Raw genomic sequence first — 20,375 nt, 5'->3', positions numbered from 1 at the left:
GCGGAGTTAGGGCAGGGGTGGGAAATGGGCGGGGCCAGGGCCCCGTGGAGGGTCCTCTTTTTTTATTTGTTAAATATGGTAACCCTACCAGTTCATGAATAAGAACCATTCAAGAAATGTTTGCGGATGATGTTTTAAAAGAAAGTCACACCAGTGAACAGGTGGAAGTCACTTAAGCACTTGGATTCAGAGACTGTTGACGTGATAATCTCACTTTTAACAGCAGTGGCTTCTTCTGCCAACGTAGAAAGAATATTTTCTTCCTTTGGGCTAATTCATTCCAAATTGAGAAATTGTTTGGAACCTGAAAAAGCAGGAAAGCTTGTTTTTCTTTTCCAGATTATGAACCAACAGGAAAAGGAAGGTGAAGATGACTGAGTTAGCTGCAGAAGCCAATATTTTAAGTTTCTCATGTTAACCTGGCTGACATAAATGAAATTAAAAAAAAAAAATTAAAATCAACTATTTTAGTTAAAATTGTTTAACAAAAACAAACCTGATTTAAAAAAACTTGAATGTTTAACTAAATTCAAAAATGCATATGCTTGTTTTGTTAAAATATTATGTTTGCTGTTGAAGAAAATTTGGAATACAGAACATTGTTGTTTTAGAAATAGAAATAGAAAATAGAAATAATGGAGATATCCCATCTCCTAGAACTGGAAGGGACCTTGAAAGGTCATCGAGTCCAGCCCCCTGCCTTCACTAGCAGGACCAAGTACTGATTTTGCCCCAGATTCCCAAGTGGCCCCCTCAAGGATTGAACTCACAACCCTGGGTTTAGCAGGCCAATGCTCAAACCACTGAGCTATCCCTCCCCCCTGTTTTAGTTAACTAAAACAATTTAAATGTCTGTCTGGTGATGTTCCCCACCTAATACAGCGTGGCAAGAAAATCCTCCAAATATTAATGATTAACCTGTTGAATTGGAGATAGTTCACCTCCCAATGACGTCATAAATACCTGCTTCAATTACCTTTGGTCAATGAAATAACCAAACTATCATTCATTTCTGATATAGCTGTAAAACTAATCTGAAAAGCTTTCCAAATAAATCACTTTTAAAATGTATAGGGTGTACCTTCTAAAAATGAAACCGACATCTGAGTTGTGAAGAATATGTATTAAGGTTATACCAACCAACAAGAATGCACTTTTATGTAGAAATCCATGATTCAATTGAGTCTTCCTGACTAGTGATTTAAATCAAATCCACCCTGTTCCTAATGTATTTATAGAGCCTCTTCTTATTACCTCTTATGTCCCTTGCTCGGTATAACATTTTTCCCTTACTCTGATTTTGTCCCTACATGCTTACATTATTCTTTTGTACTCCTCCTTAGCAATTCATCCCTGTTTCCCCTTTTTGTAGGATACCTTGTAGAAGTCAAAGGCTAATAATGGATTAAAGTCATAGAGGAGGAGGAGGAGAGAGGCAGCCAGGGATGGAGGGATCAGTAGAAAGAAGATCATATCCAGGTAGTGCTTGGATAACCAGAGAGCTGGAATTTGACAGGGTCACTAGCCTAGTGGATGTGGGGGGACAGCAGCAGATGAGACATATTTTGATTTTATTCATGCTTTTGACAGTCCCACATCACATTCTCATAAGCAAACTAAGGAAATGTGGGCTAGAAGAAATTACTACGGGGCAGGTGTACAACAGGTTGAAAGATTGTACTAAAGGAGTCGTTATCAATGCCTTGCTGTTATTCTGGGAGGGTGTACCCCGTGGGATCCTGCAGGGGTCAGACCTGGGTCTGGTATATTCAGCATTTTCATTAAGAACTTGGATAAGGGAGTGGAGAGTGTGCTTATAAAATTTGCAGGCTAAACCAAGCTAGGAAGGACTGCAAGAAATTGGAGGGCAGGATTAGAATTCAAAATGATCTTGACAAATGTGAGAATCGGTCTGAAATCAACAAGATAAATTCAAGAAAGAACAAAGTACAAAATAAACCACTTAGGAAGGGAAAAAAGCAAACTACACATTTTGCACAACTACAAAATGGGGAATAACTAGATAGGCAGTAGTACTGCCGAAAAGGATTGGGGGTTACAGTGGGTCACAAATTGACTAGGAGTCAGCAATGTGATGCAGTTGTGAAAAAGGCTAATCCTCTGGGGTGGATTAACAGGAGCATTGCGTGTTAGGAAAATTCCCTTTTGTGTCTACTCTACTTGACACTCATGAGGCCTCAGCTGGAGTGGTGTGTCCAATTCTGGGCACCACACTTTAGGAAAGATCAGGACAAACTGGAGAGAGTCCAGAGGTGAGCAACAAAAACGAGAAAAGGGTTAGAAAACCTAACCTCTGAGGAAAGATTAAAAAACTGGGCATGTTTCATCTTGAGAAAAGAGGACTGAGGGGGAACCTGATAATTGTCAATGATGTTAAGGGCTGTTATAAAGGACGACGATCAATTTCTCCTCCATTTCCACTGAAGGAAGCAAAAATGTGCTTAATCTGCAGCAAGGGAGATTTAGATTAGAAAGTTTTTCCTAATATCTATCGCTAAGGGAGGCTGTGGAATCCCCATTATTGGAGGTTTTTAAGACCAGTTTGAACACACACCAGTTAAAGATGGTCCAGGTTTACTTGTCATGCCTCGGCGCAGGGGTCTGAACTGGACTTCAAGGTCCTGCCAGCCCTACCCTTGTATGATTCTAGGATTAGTCAGTATGGAGGGAGGCACCACTCCAATTTAAAGAGCTTGGCTGAGCAATAGCTAAGTGGGGACAGATGGCTAAAAGGCTACAATACAGGCTGGATGTAAACACCAAGAAGAGAAGAATTGTGTGTGATTCACAGGGATTAGGATAAGGAAGGAACAATGCAGGCCAAGTATGGGGAAGTATTACCTAACAGCAAGGTGAATCAGGTTCTGGAGGCATTCCCCAAACAAGGCCAAAAGCACTATTTATTTGGGACTTAAAACCTGACCCACTGCCAAAATATTGAAGCAGATACCGTAGAATCTAGCCCCACAGCTGGCCAAATGCGAAAGGCACTATTAGCTCTACTAAAATATTCTCAACGTTATAAACAGACTATGATGGATCCGACATGCTTATTACAGGCAGGTCTTGTAACAGCCCTAGCGTTGGAGGTGCATACAAGGGATTTCCAGCTCTCTGATTCGGCACACCCGTAGAAGGCTGCACAGGAACTAGGAGAGCATACAGGAAGCTCACCAGGTGTGCATGCACTTTGGGGATAGGAGATGCCTCACAATCAACATCCAGAAACCGGCTGCAGCCTCTCTCACAACATTGAGAAAAGAGACACTAAACCACTCAGCATAGAAAGAGCTACCTACTGTAGCACCCTTGGAGAAAAAACTAACTCATGCCTCAGGAAAGGGTACAATAATATCCATTCACATATGGAAGAGGTACATACAGTGACCTACTTATGTGCCCTCACTCTTCCCCTTTGTGTCCAGTTATCTTTTTTCATGAAAGGGATGCAATGCTGCACTGGCCATGAGAGGAGCTGCACAATCAAATAGATCTTTTCCTGCGATCGCGCAGAGGAGGAGGGGGAATTAAAATGTCCTCGTTTATGAGCAGCGGTTCCAACCTGTAGTCAGACCCCTCCCCAGAACGGCAACCAGTGCTGACCCTCCTCCAGTCTCGGATGAGCAGAGAGCTGGAGCGAAGAGGAAACAGAGTGTGATAAACTGTCCTCAAGAGACACCACACTTACTGCACTAGAGACAGCTACAAATTCACCAGTACTTTCCTGAGGCTGCTTTCCTCTGGAAGCAATTGCTGCAGGTTCCCAGCCTAGGCTACAGGATTACAAAGGGGAGCAGAGCCAGGAGAGTCGCTAAATTAAGATGAGTGTAAGGAACCTGTTTTAGAGACTAAGGGAGAATAGAAGGAAAAGCATCAGAGGCGTTAGCCGGTCACGTGAGTTGAAATAAAAGGATAAGTGAGCACAGGGTGTGCCCAGGAAGCGGTTTCAGACATAAGGGTCAGTGTGACAAACTGCACGTGGAGAAGGCGATTGGGAGGTGGCAGAACCACAGTGCAGGCAGGAGTGAGAGCCGTGTGCACTAAGCAAAGCCAGCACTGCACAGAGCCTAGGAAGTGAAGATGCAGAACCAGTGGGGAAAGCAGAACATGTTGGAGGTGGCCACATGATCTGAGCAGCAGGCAGTTAGCTACAGCATGTCTGCCCTGGGGCAGAGAGGTACAGAGGCCAAGCAAAGAGGGTAGGGGGTGGCAAACCAGCTAACCTGTGTATGACTAAGGCGGATTTTATCACGGTTATTTTTAGTAAAAGTCACAAACAGGTCACAGGCAATAAACAAAAATTCAGAGCCCTTGACCTGTCTGTTACTTTACTAGAAATAACTGGGGAGCGGAGGGGGGCAGGGCTAGGTAGGGGGGGAGGAATGGAGTCCCATGGGGAGGACTAACAGGCCGAGCCCACCTCCATGGCTGCAGTGCGGGGCGCAGCCACAGGGGCCACACAGCCCCCACTCCAGAGCTGGTTGCAGCTGTAGGACAGGAGTATGCGGCCCCAACTGCAGCCCCTGCCAAGCCCCAGCCGCAGCGGGGCGGGGGCACACAGCCCTGGGAAGCCGCAAGGGGAGGCACACAGTCCCGGCTGCAGCCCCTGCCAAGCCCCAGACACTGCGGGGCTAGGGCACATGCTCCTGGCTGCAGCCCCTGCCAAGCCCCAGACACTGCGGGGCTCGGGCACACGGTCCCGGCTGCAGCCCCTGCCAAGCCCCAGACACCGTGGGGCTAGGGCACACGCTCCCGGCTGCAGCCCCTGCCAAGCCCCGGACACCGTGGGGCTAGGGCACACGCTCCCGGCTGCAGCCCCTGCCAAGCCCCGGACACTGCGGGGCTAGGGCACATGGTCCTAGTGGAAGCTGCGGTGCTGAGGTATAGGCCCCAGCTACAGCCCCTGGCAGAAGCCGCAGGGCTGAGGCTGCAGGGTCCTGGTTCCCGCCAGCCCCAGTTGCAGGGCAGGGGAACACAGTCCTGCCTCCTCCTCCTGAAGCCCTAGAAGTCATGGAGGTTGGTAAAGTCACGGAATCCATGACTGCCATGACCCCCGTGACTAAATCATAGCCTTATGTATGACCCATAACAACTTAAGGGGCATTGCAATTATAATCAGGACAATTCACTTGTGTGTGGATATCAAAGAAATGGTAATTAGGCTAGCCCTCTCGAACCATTGTGGGTGTTTACCTATGTCCTGTTAGAAGTAACCGAATTAGCTTGTAGGTGACAAGTCCCTTTCATGCCTTAATTGCCTTTATATTATGTATGCAACTGTGTTCAGACAACATTAAGATCAAAGATGTGAGACACTGCATGAAACTAATAACATTACCTATATTGTCTTCAGCTTCTCTCTCCCTGTTGTAATGAATGACCGGCAGTTGCCTTATGTAATGTGTGCACAGGAAATAGCCGTCACCTTCAGCCCTCAACTAAAACCTCTCCAGCGCATCATCAAAGATCTACAACCTATCCTGAAAGACAGACCAGTCCTCGCTTACAGACAACCCCCGAACCTGAAGCAAATACTCACCAGCAACCACACAACAAAAACACTAACCCAGGAACCTATCCTTGCAACAAAGCCCGATGCCAACTCTGTCCACATATCTATTCAAGTGACACCATCATAGGACCTAATCACATCAGCCATGCCATCAGGGGCTCATTCACCTGCACATCTACCAATGTGATATATGCCATCATGTGCCAGCAATGCCCCTCTGCCATGTACATCGGCCAAACCGGACAGTCTCTACGCAAAAGAATAAATGGACACAAATCTGACATCAGGAATCATAACATTCAAAAACCAGTAGGAGAACACTTCAATCTCCCTGGTCACTCAGTAACAGACTTAAAGATGGCAATTTTGCAACAGAAAAGCTTCAAAACCAGACTCCAACGAGAAATTGCTGAACTTGAATTAATATGCAAACTAGATACCATTAACTTAGGCTTGAATAGAGACTGGGAATGGCTGAGTAATTACACACATTGAATCTATTTCCCCATGTTAAGTATCCTCACACCTCTTGTCAACTGTCTGAAATGGACCATCTTGATTATCACTACAAAAGTTTTTTTTCCTCCGGCTGATAATTGCTCATCTTAATTAATTAGCCTCTTAGAGTTGGTATGGCTACTTCCGCCTTTTCATGTTCTGTATGTGTGTGTGTATATACATCCTTACTGTATGTTCCATTCTATGCATCTGATGAAGTGGGCTGTAGCCCACGAAAGCTTATGTGCCAATCAATGTGTTAGTCTCTAAGGTGCCACAAGTACTCCTGTTCTTTTTGCAGATACAGACTAACACGGCTGCGACTCTGAAACAGGAAATCGAATGTTAACTTCAAAGTGATGGGTCAGTGTGTGCTCAATCACACGCTGTGCTCATTAACACTTGGTTCAGCTGTGCAACCTTCGCTGCTGGTTATAGGGTCTCTGAGCTGGAACCCTGCATAGGAGGGGGGCCTGGGTTCCCCTACCAGCCACTGGCAAAGTGGCATGAGCCCAGAGTCAGGGGCTCGAGATCTGACGCAAGGTCTTGGCATAGGCACCGACTCCGTGGGTGCTCCGGGGCTGGAGCACCCATGGGGAAATATTTGTGGGTGCTCTGCACCCACTGGCAGCCAAGGTCCCCTCCCTGCCCCACCTCACCTCACCTCCTCCCCTGAGCGCACCACATCCCTACTGCTCTTCCTACTTCCCAATGCTTGCTGCCGCCGAGCAGGTGTTTGGCGGCATAGCAAGCTCGGGGGTGGGGGTGGGGGGGGAGAAGAGAGCAGGAACGTGGCACGCTCAGGGGAGGAGGTGGGGAAGAGGGGCAGGGACTTTGGGGAAGGGGTTGGAATGGGAGCGGGATGGGGCCGGGGCAGATGAGGGTAGAGCACCTACTGGCATGTGCAGAAGTCGGCACCTATGGGTCTTGGAATTATTTGCTGAATTTCATTACCCCAAAAGGGGTGGACATTAAGATTGTGACCTGTCTGGAGGGCCGGGTTACAAGAGACCAGCGCAGCAAGGAGCAACTGTCGGCGGGGGCACCAATGTGAAAGATGCCCCACTTGGAGATTAGTCGGCACTCCTGCGGTGAGTGAACCCCTTTACAAGCCTGGAAAACCTCCCCCATGAAGAGGAAATGAAAAGGCTGGGACTGTTTATGGGGGAGGGAATGGACATGATGGGAACACAATAATGCACAGGTGTAAAAGCCAGAAGGCACCATTATGATCACCTCATCTTGTGTTTAAATATGGCTAAATGTGAACGTTTCCATCTAGGAACAAAGAACGTGGGCTAAACTTACAGGAGGGCAGCTATCCTGGGAAGCAGAGACTCTGAAAAAGATGTGGGGGTGGTGGTAGATAAACAGCTGAACGTGAGCTCCCAGTGTGACGCTGTGACCAAAAGAGCAAATGCCACCCCGGGATGCGTAAAGGGGGGGAAGCCGAGTAGGAGTGGAGAGATAAATTTTACCTCTACATCAGGCACTGCTGGAATGCGGTGTCCAGTTCTGGTGCCCACAATTCAAGAAAGAGGTTGATAAATGTAGAGGGTTCAAAGAAGAGCCATGAGAATGATTACAGGATTAGAAAACCTGCTTTGTAGTGATTGAGTTCCTGGAATCTATTTGGCTTAACAAAGAACATTAAGGGTGGCTTGATTGCAGTTTATAAGTATCTACATGTGGAACAAGTATTTAATAATGAGATCTTCAATCTAGCAGAGAAAGGCCTAACAATCCATTAGCTAGAAGTTGAAGGTAGACACATTCAGGAATTAAGGAATATATTTTAACAAGGAGTAATTAAGCATCAGAACAATTTACCAAGGGTTGCGGTGGATTCTCATCCCTGACCATTTTAAAATCAAGTTGGAGGTTTTTCTAAGAGATCTGCTCTGGGAATTATTTTGGGGAGTTCTCTGGTCTGTGTTGTACAGGTCGTCAGACTAAATGATCACAGTGGTCCCTTCTGGCCTTGGAATCTAGTCTGATCTCATGCTTGGCTGCCGGTGGGTGCAGAGCACCCACTAATTTTTCCCCATGGGTGCTCCAGCCCCGGAGCACCCATGGTGTCAGCGCCTAGGCTAGTCAGCCCAGTTTCACAGACGATAGGCTGCTTTTGATGGGAGGGAGATGCAGGATTACAAGTCCAGTTGATAAAGGCAACTACAGTAGCCAGAGAAAAAGTAAGTAATTAGACTTAGTACCACAGAACATTTTTATTAAAAAAAAAAATAATACTTTCATCAAATTAACAGGGCACATTAGGAGGACTAAAGACTGGCTCACTGACTGTTTCTAGCGAGGTCTGCCAGGGATTGATTCTTTGTTCAATGCTGATAAAAATGTTAAATTTTAAATAATCATTTATACAATATAAAATCTTTACTAATAAGGTTTGCACATGACAAGGATCGGTGGGGTAGTAAATAATGAGGACAGGCTACTGTTAGTTAGGGTTACCATACGTCCGGTTTTTCCCAGGCATGTCCGGCTTTTCGGCAATCAAACCCCCATCCGGGGGGAATTGCCAAAAAGCCGAACATGTCCGGGAAAAATATCGGCTGGGCACTTCCTCTCCCGCAGCTGCTCTGCTCCTCCCCTGATTCAGACTTCGGCTCTGTTTAAGAGCCAAGCTGCCCGAGCCAGTGCTACCGGCTTCGGGCAGCCCCCATGCCTCCGGACCCCGAGCTGCCGGCCGGGCACTTCCCTTCCCGGGCTCCAGCTGCTCTGCTCCGGCGGCGCAGGGTCCGGAGGCACGGGGGCTGCCCGAAGCCGGTAGCGCTGGCTCGGGCAGCTTGGCTCTTAAACAGAGCCGAAGAGTCAGGGGAGGAGCAGAGCAGCTGGAGCCCGGGAGGAGACGTGCCCAGCCGGGGGCGCAGGGTCCGGAGGCATAGGGGCTGCCCGAAACCCAAGTGCTACCGGCTTCATGGTTTGCCGGGCAGCCTCCAGACCCTGCGCCCCTGGCTGGGCACTTCCCCTCCCGGGCTCCAGCTGCGCTGGGGAAGCGCCGGCCGGGGCCGCAGGGTCTGGGGGCTGCCCGGCAAACCGTGAAGCCAGTAGCAGTCGGGCAGCCCTTTTCGCGTGGCTGGGAGGGAGGAGGGGGAGTTAGGGCAGGGACTTTGGGGAAGGGGCGGAGTTGGGGGGGGCCGTGGAGTGTCCTCTTTTTTTATTTTTTAAAATATGGTAACTCTACTGTTAGTGATCTGAATTGCCTAGTTAAATGCATCAAAATGTGTTCTAATGCCACCAAATGCAAGGTAAGACCTCTGGGAACCAAGAGCAGAGGTTATACCTACAGAATAGGGACTGACTTGGAAGGCGGTGATTCAAGGACTTGGGGACCATCACTGATCATCACCTCAACATGAGCGGTCAGTGCAATGCTGTAGCAAAAATGGCTAATGCAATTATTCGATGTATAAAAGCAGAATTAGGGAACTGAACTTGCCTCTACACACCGCACTGATAAGACAATAGGGTACTGTGTCCAGTTCTAGTGTCTGCACTTCAAAAAGCGTGTGCAGCGAGTTCAGACAGGCCACACAAATGACCCAGGGGCTGGAAAACAAGCCTTAAGCTGTCTGTTCATAAGCCCCTTCGTTTTCAGTTTAAACCGATTTTTACCAATAAATGTATTCTTCCCTCTTCTCCTCCCACCTCCCCCCACCCCCCATTGTCACCCTACTTTTATATCATTCAAATATATAAAAAATAACTTATTTTATTAGGAAAATACAGTACATGGCATAAGATAGGTGTATTACGATAATACATTAGTCTGTGGGTCTATGCAAAGCTGCCTGGTGAAGTCAGGCTCTGTATTAGTCTAGAAGAGACACACAATAAACAAACAGGCAAGCTCTGAAGTGCGTGCGCATCTGAACGTACTGATGAATCTCACGCCCACCATGTACACATTTCAAGCTGTTAGCAGATAACGGTTTAAAGATTTGACACACTAAAATGGGAAGGAAACAAAATCTGTATCAGAATACGTTTCAGAACACAAGGAAGTATTCGAAAGTTCTAAAAAAACAAAAACAGGAGAAAAGGATGAAGTTGAGTGTATGCGCTGCAAATGGTGTGACCCAATTAGCCTAGAAATATTCACATTGAATAATAGTTCTAAGTCTACACCAGTAAACTCTTTATTCAGATTAAAAGTTTTATTTAGAGAGACTGTTTTCTTAAACTCAGAAGTGGCAGCATTGTGTTCTGAATTCTGTTTTAGTTCTGCAGCAAACCACACTGATGAACGGAATTCAAAGCATTAATCTACTGAATACTTTTCACCCCATCTTTCCATCCACACACACACACACACACACAAAAACCCTGATATTTGCCCAGAAAAATTAATAGTTTTTTTCCCACTGATTTTCACCTGTTTTTGTTGTTGTGGTAAAATCACTGATAAAATCCCAAGAAAAATTAAATAAAATCAAAACTGAAAACGAAGGGCCCTATCTATTCAGTTTATCAAAGGGAAGGCTGAGAGGAGATTTGATCACTGTGTACAGGCTCAGACACATGGAAAAAGAGTGGGGGATCCCCGGAGAGTGGGGAATGTTTCAGCTTTGAAATAAGATGCAATTTCCTAGGGGGGAGGGTAATTAAACATGGAACAGTTTACCAGGGAGGTGGTGGACTCTCCATCAGCTGGAGTCTGAGATTAGATAGCTTTCTAAAAGACCAGCTTTAATCCAGTTTCTGGAAGAAATCCTACCACCTGCGTGTGCGGGGCCTTGAACTGGATGACCACGGTGGTCTCTTATGACCTTGGAGTCTGAATCTGTATTAATCCCCCTATTCGTCCTCTCCCTTCATAGGCCACAGAGAGAACAGAAATTCTGCAATGCCCTGAACACTTGCTGCTCGGTCTTATGACACTGACTGTAATCCAGGATCAGGTTTCAGGGCTTCAGCTAGTTCCCTGCAGGGGTTAAGAAGGAACTTCCCTCCCCTAAAGCACAATTAGTCAGATGTGTTCTGGGTTTTTTCCTGCCTTCCTCTGAAGCATCAGGGCTGGCCACAGCTGGAGATGGGATGCTGGACAGGGTGGGCTGGTGCTCTAAGGTGGAAAGAAAAGATGTCTGTCTGGTGAGTCTTGCTCAGAGTCAACCTGAACACCGGAGTTGGAGGTGGGAAGAAATTTTCTTCTAAATCAGATTGGTGAGGCCCGTGCATCCCCCACACCCATCTTCTTCTGCAGCATGGAGCATGAACTGCGTGGGCATCTCTCACCTCATCAGTTCCCTGCCACTGTAGAGGTCTCAGGCTTTGGTGATCTCTCAGTCTCTCCTGCCCTTTGCTTATGACAAGAACTTAGCCACATGACAACTCAGATCCCTTCATCTACCCAAGTTATTGGGCTCAACACAGGGGCACTGGGTGAGGTTGATTGTGTGGGGTGTGCAGGTCAAAATGGATAATCTGATAGTCTCTTCTGCCTTCAACTCTATGAAACTAAACTGGCTTCTCATTATTTACCACTCCACCAATTTTATGTCGCCTGGGAAGAAAACAAGATCATTAGTAGTAAAGTTTGCAGATCATTGGATATAGAATTGAATTGGGCCAGATACAGATCCCCGTGGGACCCCTCTAGAAATACTCCCATTGGAGGCAGTACAGTGATGGGTGCCACAGAGAACCCCCTAGAGCAGTGGTTCCCAAACTTTAACAACCTGTGAACCCCTTTCACTAAAATGTCAAGTCTCGCGAACCCCCTCCTAAAAATGAATATTTCCAGGGAATTTCTCCATTACCTGAGTATAAATTATAAAAGCAGTGATCTTGGAAATATAAAATTTGTTTTTATGACATGCTTATTACACACTATTATTAATTAATTATTTTATTACATTATGAAAATGGCAACACTCTTCCAAGATCTCACTTCCGCAGCTTGTATCACTTTGAATAAGTCTGTTATAAGACAAGGCTCCTATGTTTCATCAAGGCATATCAGATTTGAAACAGCATGAAGGTATTTAAGAAGCCAACTCAAAGAGTTCCTCCTACATATGCATTCAGGTCTTGAGCAGTCCAGGCAAACCACACATGTTACAACAAAGCTTAAACTTGTTCTTCATAATAATTTTAAAAATACTACCTGCCTATTTAATTTTAAAAACAGCAAAAAATATCCACCTCCCTTTCCATTTCTTATAAGGAGTCTTGAAGTTTAAATCTCCTCAGTATGCTAGATATGTTGCTTTGATCTGCTTAGCTCTTGGAAGCCCAGGGGCTCCAGGCTGCTGGTCCCGTGCTGTCCGGGGTCCCTAGGGACAGCTCTGTCCACCATTAGGGAATGTTTTCCCGAGAACCCCCTGTAACATTTTGCGAACCCCCAGGGGTTCACGAACCCCAGTTTGGGAACCACTGACCAAGAGGAAGAAAGAAAACATGCCAAAGAGATGCATCATGATGTTATGAACAGGTCTTGAGAAAAAAAAAAAAAAAAAAAAAAAAACTGACCTGACCCTTATTAGCCTGAGGACTTAGTCTACTAGCCAGAGTAAAAATACCTGTGCTGGCACACCCTGCCCAAGGACATGTCCTCTGCAATGTGCAATAATGTATCTGGATACGGTTTAGTATCTCACTAATGGGCTGGACAAACAAACATTTATTGCATACATTTGACAAGTTTCTCCCACATTTGTTGCATAATAAATCCATCAGAAAATGATCTCCCAGAGCTAGCTGCTGAATGCAGCATTTATCATGTGAATTACCGAACAGACACTGGGAAACCAGATAATGTATTTGACAAATACTACTCAAAAAGTCCCACTTATTGCACCATCCTAGCTTTTCTCTTCTGCTTTTCCTTCCCAACTTCAGACACCAAGGCCAGAAGAAACCACTAGGATCATCTAATCTGACTTCCTGGATACACAGGCTGTAGAATTTCCCCCAGAAGCTGGAATAAGGCAGGTCTTTTAGAAAGATACCTAATCTCGTTTTAAAGCCCCCCATGATGTAAGAGTTCAACTAGGTCTGCTAGCCAAGAGCAATACAAGAGATACCAACCTCCCACCCCCACACACAGACCCCAGAGAGGGTATCAACCAGGCAAGATGCCAACCCTCCCAAGCTGCTGGGATTCCTTTCAGAGCGCTGCTCCTAGACCCTGTTCCAATATACAGATTCTTTGATCAGCTTCCAGCCGCTTGGAGTCTGAATTTTGCAGCACACTTCCCCCCACTCACTGCCCAAACACCCTGGTTGATACAGGGAGATGCATTCTCTCTCCACCTTCTCCCACTCACTCCAAACATTCCTGGCTGCTGCAAAAGGTGTCTCTCTCCCACTCTTCTCCCCACACGTTCTTCATTTCTGAGTCAGCCTCCCCAGCTTCACCCTAAGCAGAGTGAAGCTGACCAGATGCTTTCCAGCTTCACAAAGGAAAAGGACTGTGTAGAAAGGGGTGTAGCGGAGCCAGACTCCCTACCACGACACTGCCTGCTAGCTGTTCTGGAATTAGCTCAAGTCCTTCCGCAAGGCGCCCTCCTCCGGTGGTGTCTTGCTCGCCTACTCGGGGTCTACTCTCGCTTTGGTGTCTCCACCACTCTGCTTGTGTGTTAAATGAGATGCTTAGTATTGTATAAAACTCCACATACTCAGAGCATTTTTAACATACACTTGCCTGATTTTAACTTTCAGGATTCCTTTTTAAAAGCTAGTAAATTCACATACAAAAGCCCTCATTACTGGTCGTTCAGGTTACTAAATGCAATTCAGAAGAAGATATATCATTATGCATAATTAAAAACACATTAAAACCTAAGCAAATCACAACTAAGGTTACATTAAATAGTTCTAATATTAACCTTATTCAAATCAGGCAAATAGAGAAGAACACCCACTGATTAGGAGTGAGAAACAGGATGGAGGCATGTGAAATGGTGGAAGACAGATATTTGAGAGACCAGGCCTAAAGAGCACCCAAGACAGTAAGAAAGTCAATATGAGAAGGAACCGTACACACTAGCAACTCAGAGAATGCCTTTCCAGCTTTTAGGACTTCACACGAACACTGGAATTGCCAGACTGGATCCAACCAGTGGTCCATCTACTCCATTAGTCTGCCTCCAAGAGCGACCAAACTAACTGCTTCAGAGGAGGGTGCAAACATCCAGCCAAAGGCAGCGGTGGGATAGAAATGAAGAACCACCTTTCTGTGGGTTATCAGTTAGGGCTTGTCTACTTAAGAAACTGACTGCAATAAACTACCGTGCACTAGTTCTGGAATAGCTATAGTGCTTTGAATTCACACGACCCGATTCCAGAATAACCTCCCCGTGCAGACAAGCCCCCAGAGGTTGGCTCATGCCCTGAACTATGCAGATTCACATCAATCCCCAAACCTCAGAGTTGTATTAGCCATCTAGATACCCTGGGCTGTTAAGCTTTTGGTCTCCGATAGCTAATAGCAGTGAATTCCCGTTCCAGTTCATTGCACACACAAGTATTTCCTTGGGTGAGTTCTAAATTTGCTCCTTTCCGTTTCTGGGAATGCCCCCCTGCTCTTGGGTGAGGAGAAGGGTGACGAGCAAGGCCTTCGCCACCTTCCCTGCCCCAGTCACGGCTGGCGGGTGAAGGCCAGGAGCCCCGGGCCTTCCAGGCCGGATCCCCGATCCCATCTCGGAGCCCGAGTCTCCGCTGGAGCTGGGGGGGGGGGGAGGCGAGCCCGCAGAGCCGGGGGGGGGGCGGGGGGGTGGCTTATGTAACAGCCCGGGGCTGTCAGCTCTGTCACACGGGCCGCTGCCCGGCCGCCCCCGCACACACCCGCCGGGGCCTTCCCCGGGGCCCCGCCGCCCAGCCCCAGCGACCCGGGGGCCGAGGCGAGGCCGGGAACGGGCCGGGACTCACCCTCCAGGCTCTCGCACTGCACCAGGTTCACGTAGTCGCCCTGGCTCAGCACGCCGGCCTTGAAGCCCCGCACCAGCCCCTCCAGGTAGCCGCTGTCCACGTTGAAGTAGAGCTCGGGGAAGCACGACATGGCGGCGGCCGCGGACCCGGCTCGCTCCCGGCGACTGGGGGGGGGGAAACCCGGTGGCTGCGAATCACGTGACACGCACTGCGCTCACGTGACAGGGACGGGAGGGGCGGGGGGGAGAGATCCCGGCATGCACCGCGCGGGGCCGCCCCCAGCGAGCCCGGCCCTGAAATGGGGACAGTCATTGGCCGAGGAGGCCGCGAGGGCTCGGCCGGGGGGTGGAGCCATCGGTGGCAGGGGGCGGGGCTAGTGGCGGGGCTGTTGGCAGGCTGGGGATAGTGGCAGGCTGTTGGCAGGGGGTGGGGTAGTGGCTGGCTAGGGGGCGGGGCTGTTGGCAGGGTGGGGGTAGTCGCAGGGTGCAGGGTGGGGCTGTTGCCAGGGGGTGGGGGCTGTTGGCAGGCTGGGGGTAGTGGCAGGCTGGGGGAGGGGCTGTTGGCAGGGGGTGGGGTAGTGGCAGGCTAGGGGGCGGGGCTGTTGGCAGGGGGTGGGGTAGTGGCAGGCTAGGGGGCGGGACTGTTGGCAGGAAGGGGGCTGTTGGCAGGATGGGGGGCAGAGCTGTTGGCAGGGGGTGAGGTAGTGGCAGGCTAGGGGGCGGGGCTGTTGGCAGGGGGTGGGGTAGTGGCAGGCTAGGGGGCGGGGCTGTTGGCAGGAAGGGGGCTGTTGGGTAGTCGCAGGGTGCAGGGTGGGGCTGTTGCCAGGGGGTGGGGGTTGTTGGCAGGCTGGGGGAGGGGCTGTTGGCTGGGGGTGGGGTAGTGGCAGGCTAGGGGGCGGGGCTGTTGGCAGGAAGGGGGCTGTTGGCAGGCTGGGGGTAGTCGCAGGGTGCGGGGCGGGGCTGTTGCCGGGGGTGGGGGTTGTTGGCAGGCTGGGGGAGGGGCTGTTGACAGGGGGTGGGGTAGTGGCAGGCTAGGGGGTGGGGCTGTTGGCAGGGGGTGGGGGTTGTTGGTAGGCTGGGGGTAGTCGCAGGGTGCAGGACGGGGCTGTTGGCAGGGGGTGAGGTAGTGGCAGGCTTTGAGAGGGGCTGTTGGCAGGGGGTGGGGGTTGTTGGCAGGCTGGGGGAGGGGCTGTTGGCAGGGGGTGAGGTAGTGGCTGGCTAGGGGGCGGGGCTGTTGGCAGGGGGTGGGGGTTGTTGGCAGGCTGGGGGAGGGGCTGTTGGCAGGGGGTGGGGTAGTGGCAGGCTAGGGGGCGGGGCTGTTGGCAGGGGGTGGGGGTAGAGGCAGGGGAGGAGGCAGTGTGGGGGGGTGTTGATGGCGGGGGTGTCGCTCCCACTGGTATAAATAGAGGTGTGTGCTGTGCTGTGCTGTGCTGGCTCACGCCTGTACAGTATGTGAATGTCCCTCTGTGGGTATTAAACAAGCACAAGGAAAGCCAGCCTGCCCTGTGGAACTAACATGACATACCCCCCATTGCCCTGATCACTTTGCGTGTGTTGCATTGGTTGGTCCGTCGTCCATCACGCCCGTAGGCGCTTTGAGGCAGGGACCATGTATTAGCATGTATAGCAGCTACTACAATAGCCCTCCCACCCTGGAGGGAGCCTCGAAGTCCTACTGGGACACTGAGAATTCACAAGAGCTGTGCAGAAGGTGGAAATTCCATTTAACAAACCATTTCAAGATTTCAAAACGTGGCTTCATTGTTTCAAACAAAAAATGAAAATATTTGGTTCCAAAAAAGTCCAAAGAGGATGTTTCAGCATTGTTAGAATTCCCCCCCACACCCCGTTTTTTCTCCAAAATTTTGATGAGATTGACACAGTTTCACAAAGCGCATCAGTTTCAACAGAGCTGCATTCTCCAATGGAAAATGGTTCTCCCCAAGTGTCTCCAACCAGCTATAATAATAAACAGACTTCCCTCCCATGCTGTAGCCCTGTCTGTGCCCCTACGAGTATCCTCTGCACCTTCTGTGCCCGGTCTGGGCCTCTCTTCAGTCAACTGTGACTTTTTTGTGACGTACACAAATAGGAAGTAGGGTGAGAAAAACACTAAGTTCATTTTCACTTGTCATTTTAGATTAGTCCTTGCATGAATACATTAGGCACATTAGTATTTGTCCTTGGCAGCATTGGCTTGTATGATACACATGCTAACCAGTTCTTTCTTCCTGGCCTAATTAGCCTTGGGTGCAACAGCAGTTGAGGGAGAGGGGATCTCTCACGGCGTTTGTACCACTTGAACAGTTTAGAAACCGATGTAGTTAAATTGGTACCATCCCCTACTCAGGGCCGGCCTTAGCAAGAGCGGGGCCCGATTCCTGGGGGTGGGGCTTGCCGGCAAGCCCTGCCCCCAGGAATCGGGCTGCGCTCCGGCCAGGGTCGCAGGGTTTGGGTCGGGGCCGGGGCCGCTGGGGCCGGGGCCGGGGATGTTCAGCCGGCACCTCTCAGCCGGGGCCCAAGCCAGAGCCGCCGGGGCCGGGGCCGGAGCCGGAGCCGCTCAGGCTGGGGGTGCTCAGCCGGGGCCAGAGCCATGGGGCCGGGCCGGGGGTGCTCGGGCGGAACCGGGGCCAGTGCCCCGGGCCTGGGCCGGGCCGGAGCCAGAGCTGCTCGGCCAGGGCCCGAGCCGGGCCGGGGGTGCTTGGCCGGCGCTGGAGCCAGGGGCCGGGCTGGCACGCTCAGCCGGAACCGGGACCGGCACCCCGGGGCCGCTGCAGCCGCAGCTGCTTGAGCCGGGGCCGGAGCCGGGGGTGCTCGGCCAGCGTGCTCGGCCGGAACCGGGGCCGGCGCCCCGGGGCCCGAGTCAGGCCGGAGCCAGAGCCACTCGGGCTGGAGCTGAGGGTGCTCAGCCGGGGCCGGGCTGGAGCCACCGGGCCGGGCCGGCGCGCTCGGCCGGAACTGGGGCTGGTGCCAGGGCCGGTGCCCCGGGGCCCGAGCCGGGCTGGAGCCAGAGCCGCTGGGGCCAGGGCTGGGGGTGCTCGGCCAGGGCCGGACTGGGCCGTGCCGCGCTTCCCCAGAGCCCTCCTCCCGCCCCCCCTCCCGCCCCAACTTACCTGCTGCTTCCCACCTGCCCCTGCTTCTTTTCAGACTTCCCGTGAACATCTGATTCGCGGGAAGCAGAGGAGGGGGAGGAGCAGGGGGTGGAGTGTTCAGGGGAGGGGAGGATGGGGAAGTGAGCTGGGGGTGTTGGCAGGGTGGACAGCTGCAGGGCCCTCTTAGGCATGGGGCCCGATTCAGCCGATTCAGGCCTAAAGCCGGCCCTGCCCCTACTGTGGACACCGTCACACCAATCTAAAAGTGCTTACATCAGTATCCTCACTTTGTATAATGAGCCCTGTTGGTAGATTCCTAATACGGCTCCTGGGTTAAGTCTCAAGGAGCTAATATTGTTCCTGTTTTTAAGAAAGGGGAAACGCGATCTGGGAAAATACAGGCCTGTTAGGTTGACTCCAATTGTGTGTAAGGACTTGGAACAAATTAAGAGAAAGTAGGTAAGGACATCCAGGTGAACGGTAATTGGGATAAAATTTAACATGGGTTTACCAAAGGTAGATCATGCCAGACCAACCTGATCTCCTTCTCTGAGAAGATAGCTGATTTTTTTAGACAAAGGAGATGTAATAGATCTAATCTGCCTGGATTTCAGCAAGGCATTTGATGAAGCAAAAAAATTTGCTATAAGCTTGGGACTTATCAGTTGGAAGTGACAGAGGAGAAGAAAGATCTGGGTGTATTGGCTGATCACAGGATGACTATGAGCCACCAATGTGATAACTATGAGCCACCTGTGGCCATGGAAAAGGCTAATGCATTCCTAGGATGCATCAGGGGAGGTATTTCCACTAGAGACAGGGAAGTGTTAGTACCATTATACAAGGACTGGTGAAACCTCATCTGGAATACTGCTTGTAATTCTGGTCTCTCGTGTTTAACAAAGGTAAATTCAAACTGGAACAGGTGCAGACAGGGCCGGCGCAACCCATTAGGCGACCTAGGCGGTCGCCTAGGGCGCTGCAATTTGGGGGGCGGCAACCGTGGCGGTATTTCGGTGGCGGGACCTTCCGCCACCTCTGTGGGGGGGCGGCATTTGGGGGTGGGACCTTCCGCCACCTAGGGCGGTGGAAAAGCTGGCAGCGCTCCTGGGTGCAGAGAAGGGCCACTAGGATGATCTGAGGAATGGAAAACGTAAGTTATGAGAGGAGACTCAAAGAGCTTGGCTTGTTTAGCCGAACCAAACGAAGGCTGAGGGCAGATATGATTGCTCTATATAAAAACATCAGAGGGATAAATACCAGGGAGAGAGAGGAGTTATTTGACTTAAGCACTAATGTTGACACAAGAACAAATGGAGATAAACTGACCATCAACAAGTTTAGGCTTTAAATTAGACTAAGGTTTCTAACCATCAGAGGAGTGAAGTTCTAAAACAACCTCCCAAGGGGAGCAGTGGGGACAAAAAAACTAACTTGTTTCAAGACTGAGCTTGATAAGTTTACGGAGGGGATGGTATGACGAGATTGCCTGCAAGGGCATGTAGCCGATCAGCAACTGCTAGCAGCAAATATCTCTGATGGCTGATGATAGGACACTAGATGGGGAGGGCTCTGAGTTACTACAGAGCATGCTTTCCCAGGTGTCTGGCTGTTGGGTCTTGCCCACATGCTCAGGGTCTAACTGGTCGCCATATTTGGGGTTGGGAAGAAATTTTCCCCCAAGTCAGATTGGCTGGGACCCTGGGGGGTTTTCTCCTTCCTCTGCAATGTGGGGCACAGGGCATTTGCATGTTTAAACTAGTGTAAATGGTGGATTCTCTGTAACTTGAAATCTTTAAACCATGATGTGAGGACGTCAGTAACTCAGCCAGCAGTTAGGGGTCTATTTCAGGAGTGGTTCTGTGGCCTGCAATGTGCAGGAGGTCAGACTATTTTATCATGATGGTCCCTTTTGGCCTTAAACGCCATGGTCTATGAGCCCAACTGGTCTGCTCTACATCACAGTGGTGGACTTGTGAGGATTTTCTTGAGGTCACCTGATTTCAAACATTGTTGTATGAGACCATCTGTGTGCCATGGAGGATTGCTGCACCCCCAGACGGGAACCACTTCTGCTTTCCAGCCGCTCCACCTCCAATGTGGAGAGAGCCCTTTGTGAAGGTCCATAGAATCCCATGCCACAGGCAATCTGGTGGAACAGGACACCGATGACATGGCTGTCGGCACTCCCACAAGACTGATAGCCCCTGCCTTCCCCAGCGGTCACCTCTCTGAGACAGCACTCCCTAAATCAGACACATCTTGCTAATGGGCCTGAAGATATTTGCTGTTTCCCGCTAAAGGAGAATATCCCTGAGAGAGGCAAAGAAAAAGCCAGGGGCGGACCGACTGAACTTGGTGACA

The 20,375-nt window shown here is 50.1% G+C and overlaps 1 protein-coding gene across 1 annotated transcript in view; it reads right to left on the bottom strand.

Annotated features, from left to right (window-relative positions):
* Positions 1-15,148, bottom strand: part of ATP6V0D1 (ATPase H+ transporting V0 subunit d1) — an 83,956-nt gene extending 68,808 nt beyond the window's left edge. Inside the window, exon 1 of the mRNA XM_065566771.1 lies at positions 14,921-15,148. Within this exon, the coding sequence (XP_065422843.1) occupies positions 14,921-15,050 (130 nt within the window). The 5' untranslated portion in view covers positions 15,051-15,148. The remainder of the gene's footprint in view (positions 1-14,920) is intronic.
* Positions 15,149-20,375: the final 5,227 nt, after the last annotated feature.

This window comes from Chrysemys picta, chromosome 14, assembly GCF_011386835.1.
Source record: "Chrysemys picta bellii isolate R12L10 chromosome 14, ASM1138683v2, whole genome shotgun sequence".
Classification (NCBI taxonomy): domain Eukaryota; kingdom Metazoa; phylum Chordata; order Testudines; family Emydidae; genus Chrysemys; species Chrysemys picta.
Note: the sequence above shows the minus strand (reverse complement) of the source record. Positions and strands in the feature narration are given on the sequence as shown.